At 33.5% G+C, this 22,394-nt stretch overlaps 1 protein-coding gene across 2 annotated transcripts; it reads right to left on the reverse strand.

Moving 5' to 3' along the window:
- Positions 1-5,363: 5,363 nt before the first annotated feature.
- LOC131801357 (ras-like GTP-binding protein Rho1) lies at positions 5,364-22,219 on the reverse strand. 2 transcript variants are annotated; one of them, XM_059119926.1, is made up of 5 exons: positions 21,954-22,219; positions 20,176-20,336; positions 9,961-10,110; positions 8,237-8,317; positions 5,364-8,163 (listed from the first exon to the last, which is right to left on the reverse strand). In XM_059119926.1, the coding sequence occupies exons 2-5, from the start codon at positions 20,329-20,331 to the stop codon at positions 7,972-7,974; spliced, it is 579 nt and encodes a 192-aa protein (XP_058975909.1). In that variant the 5' UTR covers positions 20,332-20,336; positions 21,954-22,219; the 3' UTR covers positions 5,364-7,971. The 2 variants fall into 2 exon arrangements, with proteins under 2 accessions (XP_058975909.1, XP_058975908.1); XM_059119925.1 differs by lacking the exon at positions 21,954-22,219 and adding an exon at positions 20,511-21,058.
- Positions 22,220-22,394: the final 175 nt, after the last annotated feature.

A 22,394-nucleotide genomic window follows, 5' to 3' on the forward strand; every position in this document is an offset into this window, starting at 1 on the left:
GCATTCGCTCTCCTTTTTCTGTGTACATTGCAAATGACAGCTGACTGCTTATTGAATGAGTGCGAATGTGAGCAACACTGGGGAAACTGTTAAAGGAATGCACTGAACATACCCCAAACATTTAACCCCTTCAAGAGAGCATTTAAAAGGATTTTTTATCGTTTTTTTTTTTTTTTTTTGTTAAAAAAATATGTTAGATATCTAAGCAGTTGTCTTAATTAATTTTAGAATGTTGTATGGTTAACTAAAATTAACAGAAAATAATGGTTGCGTGTATTTTTTTGCAGTGACATGCCATAAACTTATGGCATAAACGAAACCTGTCATAAAAAACCGTAGGGAAACGAAATATTAAATAAGACATGCCTACCCAATCATAATAGAAGCGTTTAAATATGAAATATTGATTTTTTTTTTTTTTTTTGAAAAGAGGAAGAGTAGACAATACCCATACAGATGTGACTAGGGAAAAATTGGGAAAGGTGACAAGAAAGCCCTTAAGAAGTGGCTGGCATCCACTTATCAAAAAAAGGGATATGACGATAATACGGTCCAATACTTGACGAGAAACACTCTTTGAGCAACATAAATGTAGCGTCGGTTTGGAGTGCTTTAATAACGATTCCAATTCAAAAACTTAAAAGAAAAAAACATAAAAAATAACAGCCATTCATTGTTTGGTCAAGGAGAAAGGCAATTATTGGCTTATATATATCTTGAAGTTATGAACTTTGAGTGACTAGATGTTCACATACATCTAAGCGAAAACCTACTGTATTTTTTGGCTTATTGAATGATGCTTTATCTTTTCATTTATTTCCTTTTTTTCAGATTGGATGATATCGTACCTCTTGATGTGAGAGACGTCACACATTCATCCAGAATCGTTTTCCCTGACCGAAATTCTATGACGTTTGAACCGATCAACAAGTTTTCATATTTTTTCCTTTGTTAGTTTTCATACCCTCAGCCATGCGGCTGATCCTAGTTCTTTTTGGGCGAAATCCGCTTTGGCACATTTGAATGTGATTTAGAAGTGTCCGTCTGTCTGGCTGGTGCGCACGACAGCTCTCGAAGCGAGTATCTGATTTGGTAGATCATAACATTATCAAACTAAGGTCGAGTTAAGTGATTAAAACCACAAGTGGCTATCGTTAGAACACTTCAGCATTTATATGTGAATAAATCTTTTGTGTCTCGTACCGTGATTCTGGTAGCGTATCCCGACGTCAAGGAAGTGGAAGGAAGAAAACAGCAACATCAGCAGAATTGGTTCGAAAAGTAAAGAAGCGGCTTGATCGAATCTCGAGTCGCAGTGGCCGAAAATGGCTCGTGAGCTCAACATATCGCAAAATTCCACTCGCAAATATTAAAAAAATGAGCTCGGGGTAATTCGGCAATTGAAATTCCAAAAAGTGCGAAAACTTACACCGCGCTACAAAAAGAAAATAGACTCAAAAGAGCTAAAGAGTTGCTCCGCTTGGCCGAAAGTGGTGTACTGCCGAATTTGGTTTTCTCCGATGAGAAAAAAATTGTTATGCAGCAATTTGTAAGCAAAGAAAACTATCGTGTTTACTTGCCAAAGAGGTCAGCTGAAAATGTGCACCTTCGGTTGGCCACCACAACTCAAGCGCCGATCATGTATGCTCCGTCATAACAACCGATAGTCACTCTCCGCTTGTATTAATCGACCGTGGCATCAGAATTATTGCGAAAATATTCTGGAGAGTGTATTAAAGCCTTGGGAATACAAACACTTTGGCTACAGACCTTGGACATTCCAAAAGGACTCAGCACCATCGCACTTAGAGGCACGCGCAACCCAAGAATGGTTACAAAATGAGGTTCCTCGCTTCACTTCCAGCGCACAATGGCCGGATATCAATTCATTGGACTATTGTATCTGGAGTTTTTTTTTTGGAAAGCAAGGTTGGCACTAAAAAAAATACCAAAATGTCGATCACCTCAAGCAAGCGCTTCGCTGGGAATGGACCAAAATACCTCAGAGCAACATTAGGACAGCGTGTGACGGTTTCATCGGCCGTTTGAAGCCCACAACTCGTGCCAAAGGTGACCAATTCGAGCAGATCTAAACTCATTCTGAAATTTTCTGATTTTTAGTTATTTCATTCGACCTTTATTTTAAATTATTCTAATGTAAGTTTAATAAAATTGAGCTCGAGGTCTTATTCTAAAATTTGATGCTATTTCCGACATTTTTTGCTTTCATTCAATAATTTTTAAAAAAATGTGAAAATTATTGCGTTTGACTTTGTTGCAGTTTTTTTATCTCATCCTGTAATATATACAGGTGTATATATACAGGTCCAAGAAACCCATATTAATGAAAATGATAGCCCTTCAAAAAAAACCATTTATTGGCGTAGAAACACAACAACGATAAGTTGGTCTCATTTTGGACAAGTATCGATGGAATGCCACCGTTCAAAAGCTCTCGGGTGCAATTGTGATCAATTCTTTGCAGAATCGTCAACATTCAGGAGAAAACAAAACCGTTTGTTGTTTGCTTAAATTTAATTAAATATAGTCTGTAGTTTGAACTGTGCCATATTTTATTTTTGTTAATTAATAAATCCATTAAAAATGTAACGTTTTTAAATACTTATTATTTTACAAGTACATTCCTAAAAAGCATCAAATGACTATTTGGGTCAATGTCTCCATATGATCCCAAAAGAACTCATCGTCTTCTAGTGTTTATTTGATTCAAATGTCTACATATAGCTCAGGTTGTGGTTCAATCGTCACCGTGTAACCCCAGAAGATCTAATCTTTTTCAAGTGACTATTTGGTTCAAATGTCGCCATATGGTCCCAAAAGAACTACTTAGACAATATAGTCATGGTCTATGTTAAATGTCCATAGGAAATTACATTGGTTTTGATGCAACACTTTTGCACTAGTACTGGTGACAATGTCACGAGTAAAATACTACAATTTTACTAAAGATGCTCGCTGCTCGGGTTTATTCAGAAACAAACACAATGACAAAATTGTGTACTCGAGACGGAATTTAGATCCACCCCATCTTATTTCTAACTCTGACTATGTACAAATAAAAAACAACTTGTTTTTTTTAATTTTTTTATTTATTTTTTGTTTTTTTTTTTTTTTTTGTAGTTTGTTTTTTTTTTCATTTTTTTTTATTATATGTATGTATAATGTATGTATGTATTAGTAAAATATTTTTTTTATTGTAAGGAATATTATGCAAATTGCATAATACACACAAAAAAGTTTTTCTCTTTTTTTTTTTTTTAATAAATTTTCAAATGATTTTTTTGTTTGTTTTGTTGATTTTTTTTTAAATATAAATTAAAGGATAAAACGAACACCAACCTTATTACACGGAAATTATGGTATATAGGAAATTAAAGGAATAGGAGAAAAAGGAAGAATGGAAGCAAAAACAAAATTAGACAAACAAAAAAGATCTATAATCGAGGAAGGCGGGGAAGAAAAGTGTAAGTGATACAAGCAAAATCAAAAAATACTATATATACTTAGTTAAACATAAACATAAACACATAGAGTAGTTTTGTTTGTTTTTAAATCAAAGGCAAAATATTATTAATAATATAAATACATACTAAAACAAAAATGTAATATTTCTTATTTCTTTAAAAAATATATATGTATATAGCATTTTTTATACTTTTTATTGTATTGTAGGCTTTTTGTTATCAGTTTTCGTCCAAAATTGGGGAACAGCACACAAAAACAACAGAAAAAAAGGAAGAGTAGGGACATGTCAAAAAAGATGATGATGGTTGTTGTAGTAGTATTAGTAGTTTGTGTCTTCTTTCGGGCGTGTGTATGTTAAAGTTGCACAGAGGGACTGAGAAAGTGTTTCGGATTCTCACAACAAAGCTAATTCCCATTTATCAAATCCGGGATTTATGGCAAAATCTGTCGTAGTTAGTTTATCAAAGAATGTCTATGCTTTATATTACATCAATATGGGATGGAAATGGTTCGCTTACAAAAAAAAATATTGTTTAATGGAAAATTGTTGAACCTTTTTCTTGTTATTATTTTTTTCCTTTTTTTTTTTTTTTTGAAAAGTGCCATTAAAATATTGGATATTGGCAACCAATGTTAACATTTATTTTAAAAAATTACTGCTCCAATTCGAAATTATTACTCAGTTGGTGCCATCTCTCACATACACACGCCTACATTAGTTTTGTAATAAAAAACGAGACATTGTTTGTATTTGATTTTTTTGTTTTCTTCTTTGTTGTTTTTTTTTATAAAAAAGCGATATAATTTCCATTTGTTTGTTTGTTTTTTTCTTTTGTTATATATAAAATAGGTTTTTTTGTTGTTGTTGATTTGTTTTTTTTTTTTTTAATTATAATTATTATGTATCATATTTATTTTTATATAAATTTTGAGGTGTTTTTGAATGAAGATGGGGGTTTCTCTTAATATTTGTTTTTCGCTTGTTTGTTTGTTTTTTTTACAAAGGATTTCTGGTTTAAGAAAAAAGTTGTGTTTAAGTGATTTTCATTTTTTGGTTTTACGAGTTGTTGTTTTTGTATTATTTTGTTGTTTTGGTATTGTATTATTTTTTAAGAAAAAATATATATATATGAATGCATTTAGTTTGTGGTAATTGTTAAGTTCATTTTTATACATTTTAAATTGGCGGTTTCTTTTTGTTTTGTTTGATAGAGTTTTCTTCTTTGTTTGTAATAAAATATCAGCTTTTTTTTTTGTATACGTTTCTTGTTCATCTTCTTTATGTGTTTATTTTATAGGAGAAAATAGTGCAACACACATTTGAAAAAAAAAAATATATATATATATATATTTTGAATATTTTCTTTTTTCGCGATAATAGTTACATTGTGTGTTTGTGTGAGTCTGTCTGTTATTTCTTTCCTTATTTAGTGAGACTTTTTTGCCTTTGTTTTTGTGGAACTACATTAGGTGTGTCTGGTTACCCTAAAATGTATAACAATTGTTACAATTTGTTTGTCTGTTAACCCGAAAGTTCTGCATAAGAGAGCGGTTAGAGAGATAAATTTTGACAGTTCTTTCAGTGAGAGTTTGCAAATTCTTGCTAGACAAATGTCTTCTTGCAATCACTTGCAACTCTTCTTCTTCTTCTCATTCAACGACATTCACTCAGATGTTTTTACTGTTTGTTTATTTCCTTTTTGCGCTTTCAATTTGAATATTTTATTTGGAATCAGCAGTTTTTGGAGAACAACTTTACAAAATGTGAAAAAACATAAATATTAATATGCAAGAAGAAAATAAAAGACTATTTCCAACGTTTTTAGACAAACGCCATTAGCAACACGTTTAAAGGATTCCGGGGAACACATAAAATCTTTTTTTTATTGCTCATATTTTTATTTAATTGCTAATTTCCTTTTTATTTATAAAACTTGTTTATTTCTTTTTATTCTTTTAATGGGGACCAAATTGGTGATGTCTTGACAAATCAGCTGATTAGTTGCTAGCTTCTGCAGGAATACCGTCTGTTTACTTTTCGTCTTTTTCTTGCAAAAGAGAATAAAACTACCTTACTCCCTCAGAAAGAAGTTGCTGGACAAATCCTGCTGGAATAAGTAACCAGACGCACCTATTATGTCCAAGTTTTGAAAAAAAAAAGTTTTGAAGTTCTTCTTGAGATGTTATTGAACAACAATACGAAGCAAAGTTACAAGTCCAGAGAAATATTGGTGAAAAAGGAATAAATAGATCATGGATTTCAGTTGGGACTGGAAACTAATTCTGTTTGCTAAGACTATTTTTCAGGTTTAAATTATGTTATTATATATTTAAGGTATATAGAAAAATCCAATATTTCCATAAACCGAAATCCAAATTCGTAACAATCCATGTTTCCAAGGCCTCATAAATGCAAATTCCCACCATTTCAACTGGAAGTCGGATTTGATAACTTAAAACCCAGAGAGTTGTCTATTACTTCGTTAAAGGAAAAGACAACTTCACTTCGAAAAATTCAATAACTCAAAGAATATCCACTTCTTAATTGAAACAATTTGGGGATCGCATACCTAAGATCCTTCATATAAGGAAAATTGATTGGAATTCCCTTTTATATTCCAATAATTCAAAGTATACACACTTCTTAATTGAAATAATTTGGGGTTCTCACAACTAAGGATTTGGCACAATTTATGTTTTCCACTTGCCTCGGTACTCCCTCAAAAATTTTAATTTGGTTTAAATTTTCCCAAGGATAGGTAACGAAAGAATGTTCGACCCCCTCTTCCTGATATGTGCGCAAAGGTTTTACTTTTTATGCATAAATAATTAAAATCTGGACATATAACAAAAAATAATGATAAGAATAAATGCAAGAATGTCTACATCGCCAAAGGTATTGAATAAATCATGGAATTTCAGATGGGAAAGTTGGTTTTTCAGAAAGTACTCAAGGGCAAAAAAGCCACTCCATGGATCTTTCTTTGTATAGAGGGGGCAGTATTAAAATTTTAATATTTTGTAATTGCCAACATAATTACGTTCATAAATTCAAATTGATGGAATACAAACTATATCGATTCTTCTACAATGTGAATTATATACGTCAGTGTTCGAATTACTGTAGAAATTCAAGATCTGTATTAACTTAATTTGACTCAAGTCATTGAAAGTGACCATTTTGTAAATATCCAGTCGAACATTTGTTTAGTGCTGAACGAATTATTCCAACTGTTCTCTTCATTAGATCAATACTGGAATTGTTATATTCTTTATAGAAAATCTATTCTGAATATAAAATAGCCTTTGACATAAGTCAATGGCATAGTTTTTGCATAGATTTCCTAATAACAAATTGTTCTCTAGGAAGTCAACTTGTCTATGTCACATAGTGAATTATATGGTGGTTTATGGAATTTTTTCTTCGGCTACACAAAGAATTTCATGTATTTCTCAGGATATATTCCAAGTTTTCCTTTTCATTCATTATAGCTATTATAAATACAGAGGAAAACAGTAGTACGACAAGGAAAGAGATCGAAAATTCTCCCCATTGATTTGAGGTCTGGGAACAGATAAGGCTGCTTCATATTCATTTTCTCTCACTTCATATTGTTTGCTGGCTTCAAAACTTAATTCTTTTTTGTTCTGTTTCATTTTGTAATTAAAAAAAAACTGTATTCTAATTGTTATTGTAAAAAATATGATCATGCTTTTTCGATTAAACAAGAACCCCCAATATTAATTAATTTATCTTTCTTTCTTTATCAACTTAAATATAATTTAAAAAAAATCTTTAAAATATTTAATTTATGTTTTGTTTGTGTGTGTGTGTTTTTTTAAATAAAAGCAAAAAAATTATTAATAAACCACATAAACTAGATATTATTATGTATATATATAAAATGTAAATTTCAAAAAATTATATATATAAATTATTTACGAAAACATTAACGTAAAAAAAAAGAAAAACAAAAAAATTAACACTTTTTTGTTTCTTCTTCTTCCTCTTTTCTTTAATAGTTGTTGTTCTTGCTGTGTTAAATCGGGTGTGAGTGTGATTTCCATTTCTTTTTTGACTGAAAAAAGTTTTGTTTTACTTCTCCTTTTTAGCGAATTGCGATTTTTCTTCTTCTTGCTGCTGTGAGTGAGATTGTGTTTTTGTTGGAGGAGGAGGAGTGGAGGTGGAACGTATAAAAACCTTGTGATTTTTGTGTTTTTTGTTTTGCATTCAATCAAGTTTACTTTTTTCTTCAATAATTTCCATTCCAGGAGGATGTTTTTTTGTCTCTTTTTTGTTTTTGAAGTAAAAATGTGCTGTTTTTGTTTCTTTTCTTGTAGGTGTTTGTGTGTATTTTTATTGTTTGTTGTTGTTGTAGAAGTAAAATTGTATGTTCTTGTTTGTTGTTGATTTTGTTTTTATTAAAAAAGTATGGTTGTTGTTGTTGCTGTAGTTGTTGTTGTTTTAAATGAAGTAGAACTCTTTTAGAGCAAATTACATTTGGTCCTCTTCCTCTTTTTGACTTGCAATGCAGCTTTAGTGGCGGTTTCAAACACTTCTCTAACACCCTCCTTGGACTTGGCCGAACATTCTAAATAAGCAAAGGCATTAATTTTTTCAGCCATAGCACGACCTTCTTGTGGCTTAACAGGTTCCTGCTTCATTTTTGCAAGATCCTATTTTAGAAAGAAACAAATGAAAAATTATTTTAAGAAAATTAAAAAGGAATTGAATTTCCAAAGTACTTACCCGAATTGTATTGGGATCGTTTCTCAAATCTTTTTTGTTACCCACCAAAATAATGGGAACATTTGGACAAAAATGCTTGACCTGTAATAAAAAATTAAAGGGTTTAATGAGGAAACTTAAAGAAGAGGGGCTTTAAGATATATGATATTTCAAAGGTCTTCCGGAGATGGAAGGCCTAAAAATTTTCTTCTAGGGATGGAAAATCTTAAAAATGCCCTCTGTGAGATAGACAATTTTTTAATTGTATTCTGTAACTGGGAGATCCCTTTGATATTTCATAGAACTGAATGTCATGTTTGGAATGGCTTCTTTAAATTTTCTATAGATAGAACTTCTCAGAGTCTTCTATATATGAAAGATCTTGCAAAGGTCTTGTTTGAATAGAAAACCTTCTGAAGGCCTTCTTTAGTTTACCTATAGCTAGAAGATTCTCTTGAAGTCTTATACTCAAAAAGAGCCTTCAGAAGGTCTTGCATCTTATGCCTTCCATAAAATAAAAGGTCTTCTTAGGAATTTTAATGGGACAAAAGTTCTTCTAAATGTCTTCCGATGGAAAGGTTTTCTGAAGCCTTCTGAAATTCTTCTTGGGTTCATCTATAGCTAGAAAGCATTCTTAATGTCTTATATTCTGAAAAGTCCTTCTAAACGTCTTCTATGGACAAAGGGGTCTTCATTAGACCTTTTCTAGTACAAGTTCTTTTAAAGACTTTCGGTAGAAATTGGTTTTCTAAAAGGCGTTGGACAGGTCTTTCATAGGAAAGAAGGTTTCCCAAAGGCCTTCTATAAGGCAGATTAGCCTTTAAATTAATTCTATAGAATAGAGGCCTTGAGGCAATCTAGGACTATAATTTGAAGGCACTTTAAAATTTATTTACAGATCAAAAGACCTTCTAGGTCTCCAGCAATATAGAGAAATTTCTTAATGCCTTCTAGAGAACAGAAACCTTCTGTATGATAGGGTTTCTGTAAGATAGTTTTTCTATAGAATGGTTTCCAGTATGTTAGATTTCCTATCTTCTAAAGGTCTTCTATATAAAGAAACCTCTTAAAGGTCAATTCTACGATGCCTTTTTCTAAACCAAGAAAAAGGGCTATGTTTGAGAAATTTCTTATAGTGTACTATAGGATGATGGGGCTTCTAAAGGTGCTCTATACAATAAAAGTTCTTTTCAGATCAGGTCACCTGCAAAATGGAGAATCTTCTTTTAGAACAAAAACCTTCCCAAAGTCTTCTCTCACATAGGTGTTCTATAAAAAAAGGTTTTTAATAAAATGCTTTTCTGTAAGTTAGAGTTCTCATCTTCTAAATGTTTTGTATAAAGAAACCTTTTAAAGGTCCATTCTAGGATGGATTCTTCAAAAGAACACAAAGCCCTTCTTAAGGTCTATAAGTTTCAACACCTTATAGTGTACTATAGGATGGAAATACTTTTAAAGGTGCTCTATAGAATAAAATTTCTTTTTAGAACAGGTCTCCTGCAAGATGGATAATCTTCTTAAGGTCTTCTATAGAACAAAAACTTTCCCAAAGTCTTCTCTAACATAGGTGTTCTACAAAAAAAGGTTTCCACAACCTTTAAAGGTATTGTAGGTACTGAGGACGCCTACTGTATAGGCTGTATATTGTAGAGTAGACGGACTTAGAGGCTCTGTCTACTGTGGATATTTTCATGCATATTTTCAAAGGGTCTTCCAATGCCTAGTTCATGTTTGGCAATTCTTACCTCTGGGGTCCATTTTTCAGGAATATTCTCTAGCGAATCGGGTGAATCCACTGAGAAACACATTAATATAACATCTGTGTCGGGATAACTGAGTGGACGAAGTCTGTCATAATCTTCTTGACCAGCTGTATCCCATAAGGCCAATTCAACCTGAAATTTATAGAAAAATATATAAGTTAATAATATTTATAACAAATCGAAATTAAAGGCGATTCAAAAGTGAACTCGAAAGTAAAACAAATGTTAGATTTTTATTTATTTTAAAAAATAACTTTTGGCTGGAATTTGTTTTTTTTTTTTTTTTTTTTCTTTTGAATTCATTTTCGTATCGTCCTAGAGAAACAGACCCAAAGTCTAGTCAAATACACCACAAAAAAGTTATCAAAAAGTATATTTTCCAGCAAATTTAATTGACTCAAATTGCCTTGTGTGTGCGTGTGTGTGTGGGTCAAACTTGTAAATCTCATGCCATGGACACATTTAGCTTGGATATTGATATCAATCTAGGGCTAGGAATAAAGGCTTTTGTTTTATTAATTGATTTCTTCATATACCTATTTATTTTGTTTGATAATGAAAACCAATGAACCAGCAGACCACTAAACGGAGATAAGGCAAGAAAGACAGACACACACCGAGAGAGAGAGAGAGAGCGAACAAAAACAAATTGTTACTTGGTATTACTGTATGTGACGTGTAAACAATAAACAAAACAAAAAAATAAACAATATATGGAAATAATTAAAAAAAAAGTAAAACAGATCTACTAGAGCAATTTGTAGGGCGGTTAAGCTTCAATAATATTTTCCCCTCCGAGCGACCTCCACCACCCCACCGCCAATTTCTTTTCCACCATGTCTATGGTATATTTCTGGAATAATGGCCAATTAAAAGAGGAAATACCATAATTATTAATCATCGTCACTGTTGTTGTCGACAATAACGTCAGCCAGCAGTGGCAGCAGCACCCAACAATAAGCAGCAGCGACTGTTAATGCTGGTTTTATTCTTGGCGTGTGTGTGTCTGTTCCGACGTTGTGCTGTCTGCTAATAGCAAACAATGACGGCGAACAACAGCAACAGCAAAAACAAGAAGATAGAGAATAGAATTCCATTGGGCTACGAGGGAGAGGGATTAGGGGAATATTTTTGCCAAAACAAAAATGAAAATAAAAACAGCAACTCAGAAACCCAACGAAAATGGCAGCAAGGGGGAGCGGCGATGGGAGCAAAATATTGTAGCCCACTTTTTTAAATAATTTTAACAGTTTCTTAAAAAGGCAACTGAACTGGAAGCAAAATAAGACTATGTCCCCACTTTCTTTACTTCTTATCACAAGACCTACTCCAATTGTGGAAAAAAATATACCTAATTACAATCTTATCAAAATAAAAATATGAAAAAGAATAAAATGCAAAAAAACATAATTTCATTTAGGGGGAATTTTTTAATTTCATCTATCCACACACACAAAAAGAGGTGAGGAAGCGATAAAACAGCAACAGCAACACCAACAACAACGCCAGAAAACTTCGAAATCATTTCTTACTTGTAATTCTAAAAATAGCCATGAGGAACCAACAAAAAACCTTTGCCTTTGACGGACTTAAGCAGCCAATTGGTAGTTGTTGAAGTGAGACAAATGACAAATTAATAACTTTGCTGATTTCATGCAATATTTCAGTATTATATTCAGTATTTTAAAACACGCCACTTCTAGACCATATCCATCCACGAGACGAATGTCGTCATAAATGTTGCCATAGGAAATGTTTGCGAAAACAACAAAACTCAGTGATAAGGCAAACATATGAACTGTTCCTATCTAGTAGTGTAGAGTAATATTTATCGCCACGGGGGAGGCGCGGGGGTGATAGAGTACTTCAACAAAGTGTCTAATTAAATCGAATTTAGCTTTTTTCTAAACTGATTAGATACAATAAAGGCTCAGATGGGGCAAAATATGTATATTTTTTAACCCTTGTTCGTGCTCGGCAAATCAGTCGATTTTGCCAAAAGTATTTTACCCTCAGCCACTTTTTGATTATATATATACATTTTTTTAAATTTTATTGAATGAAAGTAAAAAATGTCGGAAATAGCATCAAATTGTAGAATAACTTTGGATTTGTTCGAATTGGTTACCTTTGGTTACCTTCAAACAGCCAACGGAACCGTCACACGCTGTACGAATTTTGCTCTGCGATATTTTGGCCAATTCCCGGCGAAACGCTTGCTTGAGGTGATCGACACCTTGGGTTTTTTTAGTGCCAACCTTGCTTTCCAAAATACTCCACACACAATAGTCCAACGGATTGTTATCCGGAGATTTTGGTGGCCATTGTGAGCTGAATATGAAGCCAGGAACCTCATTTTGTAACCATTCTTGGCGGCGTGTGACGAGTGGGGTGGTGCTAGGTCCTATTGGAATGAATGTTCAAGGTCTGCGGCCAAATTTCGATCGAAAATGTTGTGGGGGATGAACCAGAAGGAGTGAACCGAAATTGCCCATCTCCGAACTCGATCTAAGTTTGATGACGATATTACGATGTACGTAGTTTGGATCAAATCGGATACAAGTCAAACCATATACATATGTTCTCCATACATAGAGTGTGTGGATACCACAGAGATCTTAAGAGTTGTGGATATATCGACCTTTTCGATGTCTTCGCTTCGCCCTGTCACTTTTGGTGCGCTCAGTGGCATAACTGCAAAAATCACTGGCGCGATTCTTCTATCAGTCCCAGTAATGAGGTTAAGAGTGATAGAGTTTGTTTCATCCTTTTCTCGAGATGTTCGAGGGCAATTTAGGCGCAGCTTACAATTTATCGTTTCCCACATTATTTCAGGTGTGCTGAATATTTCAAATTTACAAAAAAAAAAAAAAAAAACAAATTAACAGAAAATACCTAATTTCGAAGGAAAGGAAGGGTCTCTGCATGTGACCCTGACTTCGGATGATTCTACCCCACCAATATCTGTAGTGGTGGACAGGAACTCTCTGAATTGCAGGACATTTAACATTCCTGTGGTTTATAAAGATGAGGTGTTTTGGGGATGTAAAATGCGGCAATAAATGACTAGATGCAATATATTAAAAATAAAACTATAGACAAAAACTATTACGCCCAAGATTTACTAAAGAAATTTGTCTATAGTTTTATTTAAGGTCTAACAATCTTAGAACAATAATCCTCACATGAGGGACTTTTCAACACTTCCCTCATATATTGCATTATACCATAGCCAAATGAAGATATAGACAACGAAAAGTTAGTTTTGTCTTTTTTATCCTGGTGACTCTCATCATGTTTTGCATAGTCAATTTCACTTGATTATTCCGGAATTTTTCGAGGTCATCACGTACTTTTCACATTTATTTTATTAAGAAACAATTTTCAAATGATAAATATCCTACAGCTTTTGTTATTTTTTAACATATAAGAATTGAGTGACTTCAATATTCCCACTCAAATCCCTGAAATGATATAAACGACATCTGCTGATCCCATTTTTTGGAAGATAAACGGTGAGAGCATTTCGTTGTCTATATTTTAATTTGTCCATGTTACTACCCATCATTTTGTATTAGAGAAAGATATCTTAGTCCTATTGTTGAAAACGACGAAAAAAAGTAAATTTCCACACCCCAATCATTAAATGAATGAAGGACAATTTTACAACACCTAGGGGCTGAAATCTTGTTCCAAGAAAATTTGGAAGGAAAATGATTTCTTCCCATTTTGTTATCTCTCAGAATACAAACATGATACATCCATTTCTGTATAATTCTATTTATTTATTTATCGCTATTCAATTGAAACGATTAGCAGCGATTTTATACCGAATAAAATGTTATGACTAAGACAGCAAGTACCCTAACACACTGTGGACTTTAAGAGTGCAGTTGAGTACTCTTCCTGTGCAGGTAATAAATTTCCGTGAAAAAAATCCCGTATACATCGAAATTATTGAAATTCTGAATGGACTAAAATAACATGTATTGGAAAAACCCAATTTGATTAATAGGCCACAAATACATCTCTAATTAAAACCCATTAATGCTGCGCACCTATTGGTTTGTACAATATTAGTCATTTTACAAAAAGCATCAATATTATTTCAATACATATATTGTTGCTTCCTCTTAACCTCCACAACCTATCTACTTTATTCCGTATCAATTCTTTCCCCCTCTAGACGATCATATAACGTTATAACATCACTCCGCTTGTATTAAACAATAACTATTGATTTTGCAAACATAACCCCTCTGAAAATAACTGTACTATGTGATCATCTCTTGCTTTACTAACTCCTCCCTCTACCCCTTTCTGATTGTTTGCCAATCCTCCCATCTATGTTGTTATTCATGTGATATAGTTACAAGGCGAAAGGTGGTTGGGGTGTTTGCAAGTAGTGAAGAGCAAGGTATACTTTCATTACTTCACATACTTCGTACATACATGCCTCCGTTGGAGATAACATGGATTTTTTTGTGGAATTCATTATGACTCAAATGTAAATAATGATATAAAAAATATCAACATTATTATCATCATTCGAGAGGGGGAGGGAGTAGGAGGTTGACATGGTGATAGTGGGCTAAGAAGTTTAGCAAAGCAAAAAATGTTTAGTATTAAGAGATAATGGAAAGTGTTTCGAGGTTGATCGTCATGGGAAAGGGATAAAGTTTTGAAATATTTTGTAATTTGTTAATTTTTTCATATATATTTCAGGATTTCATTGTAATTCATTCTAAAATATTTGGAAATAGGATCGTTTCAAAAAGATAATTCAAGGAATTTTCCAAACTATAAAAGTCTTGGAATGAATATTTTTTATACTCTCCACCATACTATGGGGGGTATATTAACTTTGTCATTTCGTTTGCAACTCCTCGAAATACTCATGTCAGACCCAACAAAGTATATATATTCTTGATCAGCGTAAAATTCTAAGTCGATTTAGCGATATCCGCCTGTCTGTCTATTGTAATCACGCTATCTTTCGAACGAATTGAGATAGAAGGCTAAAATGTTGCATGCATGTTTATTTTGCCAGTAGGCAGGTTAAGTTCGTAAATGGCCCATGTAGGTCCACGTTTTCATTCAGTCCCCATATAATGGTTGTTGATTTTAGCGACATTATTCTCCGGAATTGTGGATACTACAGCCTAAGACAGAAAATTGTCTGTGCAAGTCCACGTCTTCGTATAGCCCCCATATAACGGTACCTCTCTATATTCGATATTTTGATGATTTTAGCGACATTATTCACCGGAATTATTTCAAATTTGGTATTTGAAGTTCGTAATGGATACAAAAGCCTATGACAGTAATTTGTCAGTGGAGGTCCCGGTCTTCGTATAGGCCCAATATATCAGTACCTCCCCATAAACGGTATTTTGACGATTTTAGAACAGAATTTTTAACGGAATTTATTTTTTGAAAAATTCAAAATTCTTTGGTAGAGCGTATTCAAAGTTCGGCCCGGCCGAACATACAGCTTTTTAACTTTTAGGCCTCTGCCTAAAATAATCGGACGCAGCAGTACAGAAAACCAAGCTTAATGGGAATCTGAAGTCTATAATAATGATATGGTTCCTTTGTACTGAGGAAGGGGTGGAACAGGAGTGTGAGGGATAGCATTACTATCGAACTATTATGATAGTTGACCTAGGCTTTAGGCTAGCAATTCTGACGAAAATACATATCATCAAATGGGAACTGCCTAGATACAGGCGCCTGATGTGTATAACTCTCTATAAAAATCAGGATTACAAATCCGCTGGGAAGGCAACATGCTCTGATTCAGAAGATTTCAGGTAATAAGCAAATCAGTACTGACAGATCAAATTAAACGGAAAGTTAGAATATTCACATCTGCATAAGGAGAGCCACAGGTCGCCAAGAAAATATAATCTCACCAGGCCTTGGATTTTATATCCTCTGAACACCTCAAATTTATTAAATCCGGGTAGGGTTGCCATTAATTCAGAGAATTCCCCAACCGTTGTGTCAGAGAACTCAGGGTCATACGCAGAGAAGGGCCGGGTACCCTCTCGGAAATTGCACATTTTAAGTAATTGTTTATACATTTAAAATGTAAAAATAAGTGGTATTCAGTCCTGTCAGAATGTCGTCGGGGGAATTGCATCGGACCATTTTCTTTTGATATGTCAGCATAACCACATGCTTTTGTTTCAGTGCTGGCTTGGTTGTTATAGTGGGAATCATGGAGACAACCACGCCCACACGGTGCCAAATCAAATCACATCTATAACTGAAAAATGACCAAAAATAACCCATATTTGGAACACCCAATCTACAAATGTGTATCTATTTCACATGAACTTCCGTCCCTAACCTTCCAAACACCATTGAAGAGCAGGTTTTCTCGGTAAAAAAAAGTTCAACCACAACTATAATAAATGTGCTATATTTCCCTTTGAAATCAAAAAACGATATACGTCCAGCATTTACACATCCTTCAAAAGTTCAAACATAACCACAAGCTTTGTGTTCTACGTTCTAATTAAAACACGGATGTGTTGCGCCCCCTTGATGACAAGTTCTACCTACGTCCATAAATAAAGTGATTTTTTCTGAAGCATTTCGGCAAAGAAATTAATATATCGTAGGATGAAGTCAGTGTGTATCTCTCCTCAATATTTATAAAGCCTAATTATCCAAATGAGAAATTTTAGTGCTTCGTTTAGGGTCCTAGAAGCAGCTAGGCACAATTCAGTTACAATAAAAAAATCCCATGGACCTCATTACCCAAATAATTTGGCCCCAATCTTTGTATTACATGAACCTAGTCCACCTTCTCCTTCTGGCCCATATATCACTCTTGATTGCAGTATCTCTTCGTTCGCGTGATCTCTTCAATGACTCGTTTATTTTGTGTATTGTTTTTATTAGTATTTATTCGGTCTCTTCTTTTTTTCCAACAATCGCATTTGAATATAAAGTTGTCTGCGCATATCTTTATTCTCCCTACGCTGCTTGTCGTCTGGCCGGTTGTTGGTTGGCCGTTCGCTCGGTTCCTCCTTTTGTCATTTGAATTTGTTGTTTTATATAGACTTCTCCCGCCGCCATCGCCGTTGCCGTTGTTGTCGCCGCCGCATTTGTTATTATTATTTCTTTTTCATTTTTGTTTGTATATTTATTTGAATTAAAAGTGCTTTCATATGACTCTTTGGACTGGCTCAGACGACGAACCTCGTCGTCGTCGTTTGTGGTGGCTGCTGGCTGGCTATGATTATGACTATGCCTGCTGCTAGTGTATCTGCTGTTGTGATGTCTTTTTGGGCGTTCGTATGTTTGTATTTGTATCATTTTGTTTTTTAATTTCAATTTGTTTTCATCATCATCTCCATCATCCAACATCTTTTTGTTTGCTCCTTTTTGAATATATTTTTTGTGTGTGTTTTGCTTTTGTTGTATAGCTTTGGATAGGTTGATTGGACAGACGTTCTTATGTTCACAACAGTCGTCAATTTATAACAAATTGAATTTTTAAATAATGCATTGTTCGGTTTTATTGTTCGTCAGGGGTTCCTTCTTTGTATAATTATTTAAAGAAGCAAAATCGATAATTGGAATATTTGCCAAGAACAAATCATCCGTACGTCCGTCGTCATCCTCCACCATCAACAAATGTGTCTTCATCTGAACCAACGGGTATTTCTTAGAAATGCCCACAGATAGTAACGTTTCTTGTTTATCAATTTTGTAGCCGCCCGATGAAAAGATATGAGGACATATGGCCCAAAATATGTGAACTCTGATTTTCACTTCCAGTCGAAGTTTTATTTTCCATTTAGGGGAATAATAAATACGAAGAATGGAAATTGCGATGAATGTGGAAGATTATAGGTATTTGCAGGATGAAAATAGGCGCTTTTTGGATATGACAATTTAGGACAATTTGTGCAGATCCTACTTTTTTTAAACTTGGAAAATAAAATTAAAGAATTTTGGTGATAGTAGAAAAAAAAATATGTAGCGCGATCTATTTGAGGTATTTGCTGTTGAAAGCTACCAATTTTTTCGGCACGAAAAAAAACATTAGATAAACCCTCTACAAAAGTCTGTACGAGATAGCTCTCGCCTTAGCGGTGGCTTTTGAGAAGTCTTGGTGGAAGATAGTTTATTATTCAGAATTATGTATTGAGAATGGAAGTAACCCTTAGAAATCTTTTCAGAAATAAGTCTATCTGAAAACTATTAAATACTGTAAATTGAGCGGAATTATTATGTGAAAATCTATATCATTTGCTACATGGTGGATGGAATTCCAATAAAACCCTGAGATGTTGCTGAACTATTGAGCAAAACTTTGACAAGAAAAGAAATTGCTATCGACAAAAGGAAGAACATTGGAATAACACAATTAACATATCCTCCATCTTATGGTGGGTTACGTCCAAGGATGAAAATATGATTAAGTCTTCTATCAATGTTTCCAAATTGTGGGATTAATAATTTCATTTCTTTCTTAGGTCCACTGGTTTTCAAACTCAAAAGCTTTTAGATCTTTAATTATTAATGTTTCGTAAGAAATGATATTTTCGGTATTTTTAATCAAGGATAATCTACTCCATGGCTCTGTGCTATTATTCTGAGGCCTTTGGGAGAAATAGTTTCTAACCATAGACAATAGCATTTTTGCGTGCGTAAAACTTTAGGCCCCTCCCCATTATCCACAAATCATCTAAAATATATATTTTTGATTCATTGATGTTTATAGTGCAATTGTAAGATTTAGAAGATTTTCCAAAAGAATTTTAGTTTTATATAATTCTTTGGTTCCTCTTCTATTGAGCTTACGATCTCGTCACTTGGGTAAAAAAGTTTTTTTGTCATAAGAATTATTTTAAATAACTTCTAGAGTGAATATCCCAGGCGAAAAACAAGGGAACTTATGAGGATTGGTGGCTCCTTCCGAATCCTAGGTATTCCCTGCTTTACCCCCTGGTAAACATTACCATCGTTCTCCACTAATAAACAAATGTTGTTTTATAAAAACAACAATAATAATGGGATTAAGCCTGACGATTTTTGCAACAACAAAATACTACGGTATCCCAAACAAACATGCCAACACTGTTCTATTTTTGATTAATTTAAATACGAACCTTTTCGTAGCTACATACCAATTCATGGATTCACATTTTATTGAGAAATCCGTATTAAATGGTATACTGAATTGAGGCTATAGTTACAAATTGTTTTTACAAAATTGGAATTAATCAAACTTGTTCTTTAATGTGTTCCTATGATTTAAAACTTCAATAGAATATTATTCAGATGTGGTGAGAAATTGTAACAAAATCATCTGAACTTTAGATGCTGGGCATATTAAAATTTGGCGCATTTTTTGACAACTAAGAGAATTTATTCCCCGGCTTTCCCTTTTAAACACACCTGCTGGAAAGCTCTAAAGTTAAATAGAATGCAATTCCTTGTTGCCAAATATTTATTTGGCTCCCAAGTTTTTAATAATATAACCAGAATATCTAAATATACTCACAATAAACCACAATGAAAGGCAATCTACTAAATTAATTTTTCGAGACATGACTAAACAAACGGAGATCTGACACATTTCATTTGGCGACTGAGAGCAATTTTTCTTTGACCCTCACTGAACATACCCAATTGTTGAATACAAATTTTTATATGACTTCAATAGGTGACATTTTGGGTTCTCTCTTGTCTAATATTCACAGAATATCGAAGGATGCAAATAATTAGCAAGAAAGTAACAATAACAATGTAAAACAATCTACTCTACACTAAAGTGAGGCATGTGCCAACAAACAAAAAGAGATCTGGCACATTTCATTTGACAACTGAAAGAAATTCTCACAAAATTGTAAAGCAAAAAATCACGTACCTACATTCGAAACACAACAAACGAATAAGTAGAACAATTTATAGCAGTGCAAAAGTATTTTAACAATAAAGAAAAAATCCCGAAATTTATTGGAAATCAAAACAAAGGCAAATAAATATTTCAGATGAAAACAAACGATGATGACGACCTATTAATTGAAATATTTTAACAACGAATTCGTTTTGTGCAAACCAGAAATATATAATTGAGGTTAGGTTTATTTTTGGGTGTATTTGACTAGTCGTAGCTGTCGCCGGAAAGCAACAGCTTGGCTTAAAAAAATATCTATCATATGACGGACTTACCTGTTTACCATCGACTTCAATGTCGGCCACATAATTTTCAAAAACAGTGGGCACATACACTTCAGGGAACTGATCTTTGCTAAAGACAATCAGCAGACAAGTTTTACCGCAGGCACCATCGCCAACAATAACCAACTTTTTACGAATCGTCGTCATTGGTTCTAGGATGGAAAAAGGAAACAAAACAAAAAAGTAGAAAAACAATGAGTAACAAATTGAGAAAAAGAAATTAGGGTAAAACTAACAATAAATGACTATTGAAATGATTTTTTATGACAATTTCCATAATTAGCTAGATACATATGAATTAATATATAAAGAAATTAAACACCCACTGCTTTTTTTAAGGCCCATACTGTAGATGTAGTTAAGCGTTTAAAAGGAAAGTATTCCAATTTGTTTGGAGGGTGGTGATTGGCTGCCTGAATGACTGACTGGCTGGTTGGTTGGTTGGAAGTTTAACGTTTTTAGCGAAAGAAGAAAGAAAACAGCAAATAATTGACGACGATGACAATATTAATATGGTGGTCTGCTGCTGGGCTGTGCTCCCGTAATAGCCAGCCCCATAGCAATGAAACCAAGCGTTTTAAGTATTACAATACGCGAATTTATGACACAAATGTGAAAAGAACAACTTTTTGTTTGCTTTCAATAAGCTTAAGTTTTTCTTGGGTGAGTAAGAACTGTTTATCACTTATTTGTTTTTTTCCTCCTCCGCCAGCACGTCGGTGTTGTTGTTATTGTTGTCGTGATTGGTCTCCTTGTTAAAAGTTGACGTAGAAGAGAAGTCTTCTACGTATGACGTTCAAGTGCGTAGTTTGACATTCTAAATTTTGCGTACATCTCTTTCCCAAAACATTTTGTTTTTGCCCATTACACAGTGTCAAAATTGACAGATGTTGGCTACAAAGAGAAAACTATTTTGTTTTGCCTTTTATTTTGTTTTAATGTGCTTTGTAACAGAAAATCAGCCACCAGAGACACAAAATTTTCGATTCAATTGGTTGTTGCGTTGTAATTGTCAGTACTAGAGGCAGCAAAGGCGAAGTTGTCCACACCACCACCTTTTTCTTCTTCTTCTTGTTTTTTATTGTACCTTAATTATCAACAAGTATTTCAAATTTATTTCCTCAGAATTCACTTTTTCGTAAAGTTTTCTTCTTTTTTTACAACATTGGCTTTTTTTTCAAGAAGCTTTTTCCTTATTTCTGATATACAATTGAATTTTTTTCTTCATCATCATCAGCACCAAGTACTAGTGACTGGCAGTCAGGCTGACTTTGCTGCTGAAGTAGAAGAATCGAATGGAGAAGAGAAAAAACAGGCAAATACAAAGAAGAAGCAGAAATAGAAGTAGTATGTGTTTGCTGCCCTTCCTTGTACACTCCCCACCACACAACCCTTATTGTGTAAAACCGTATACATTCCACCTTAATCATCATCACACAACAGTTCATTCGTTCCGTTCGTCGTTCATTTTTTCGCTGCTTTATTCCAATTTCTTATTAACACAACACACACACGTACACTTTATATATACACACACATTTAAACGCATTCAATCATCGTTCATGATCATAATTCACTTTTTTCTTCTTCGTGAAATTTCAAAAAAAAGTTTCCAACATTTTAATGCAAGCCCAAAATTCCTTAACGTTTTGGTAATTTTCTTTAAAAACAATAATGCCCATTTTGTATTGGCCTATAGCATTCGCACTCATTGCTTATTTTTGGAAATTGCATACTAGATTTTTTGTTACCCATATTTTCGTACATACATTTTTTTAATATGCTTAATTTCCTCTTGACAAAAATTTAATGTACTTCTTTTTGTGTTATTTGAACAACAGCACTCGTTTTCCTATACTTTCTTTTTACTTTTTGCAAATTCGTATCGTTTAGTTTTCTTCCAACACCACTTTAAAATAATAAAAAATTTAATTTTATTTCGTTAAGTTGCTTAATGTTTTCACTTAGTTCCAAAAAAATTTTTCATGCAGTCTACTTGAAAATTATGATGACAGACAACGCCTTGACTTGACGTTAGTTTCCGATGTTGTACGAAGAAAAATGAGAGAAAAAAATGAAAAAGGGAGCGAGACGGATATACCGAAACTCCATAAGTGGGAGTGAGAAAACTATAGTTTTATTGGCGGATATAAATACCGACTATCGTAGGGTATTTGATACTCATGGAATACTCGTTAACCACAAAAGAA

The sequence above is a fragment of the Musca domestica genome, unplaced genomic scaffold (genome assembly GCF_030504385.1).
Source record: "Musca domestica strain aabys unplaced genomic scaffold, Musca_domestica.polishedcontigs.V.1.1 16, whole genome shotgun sequence".
Classification (NCBI taxonomy): Eukaryota; Metazoa; Arthropoda; class Insecta; order Diptera; family Muscidae; genus Musca; species Musca domestica.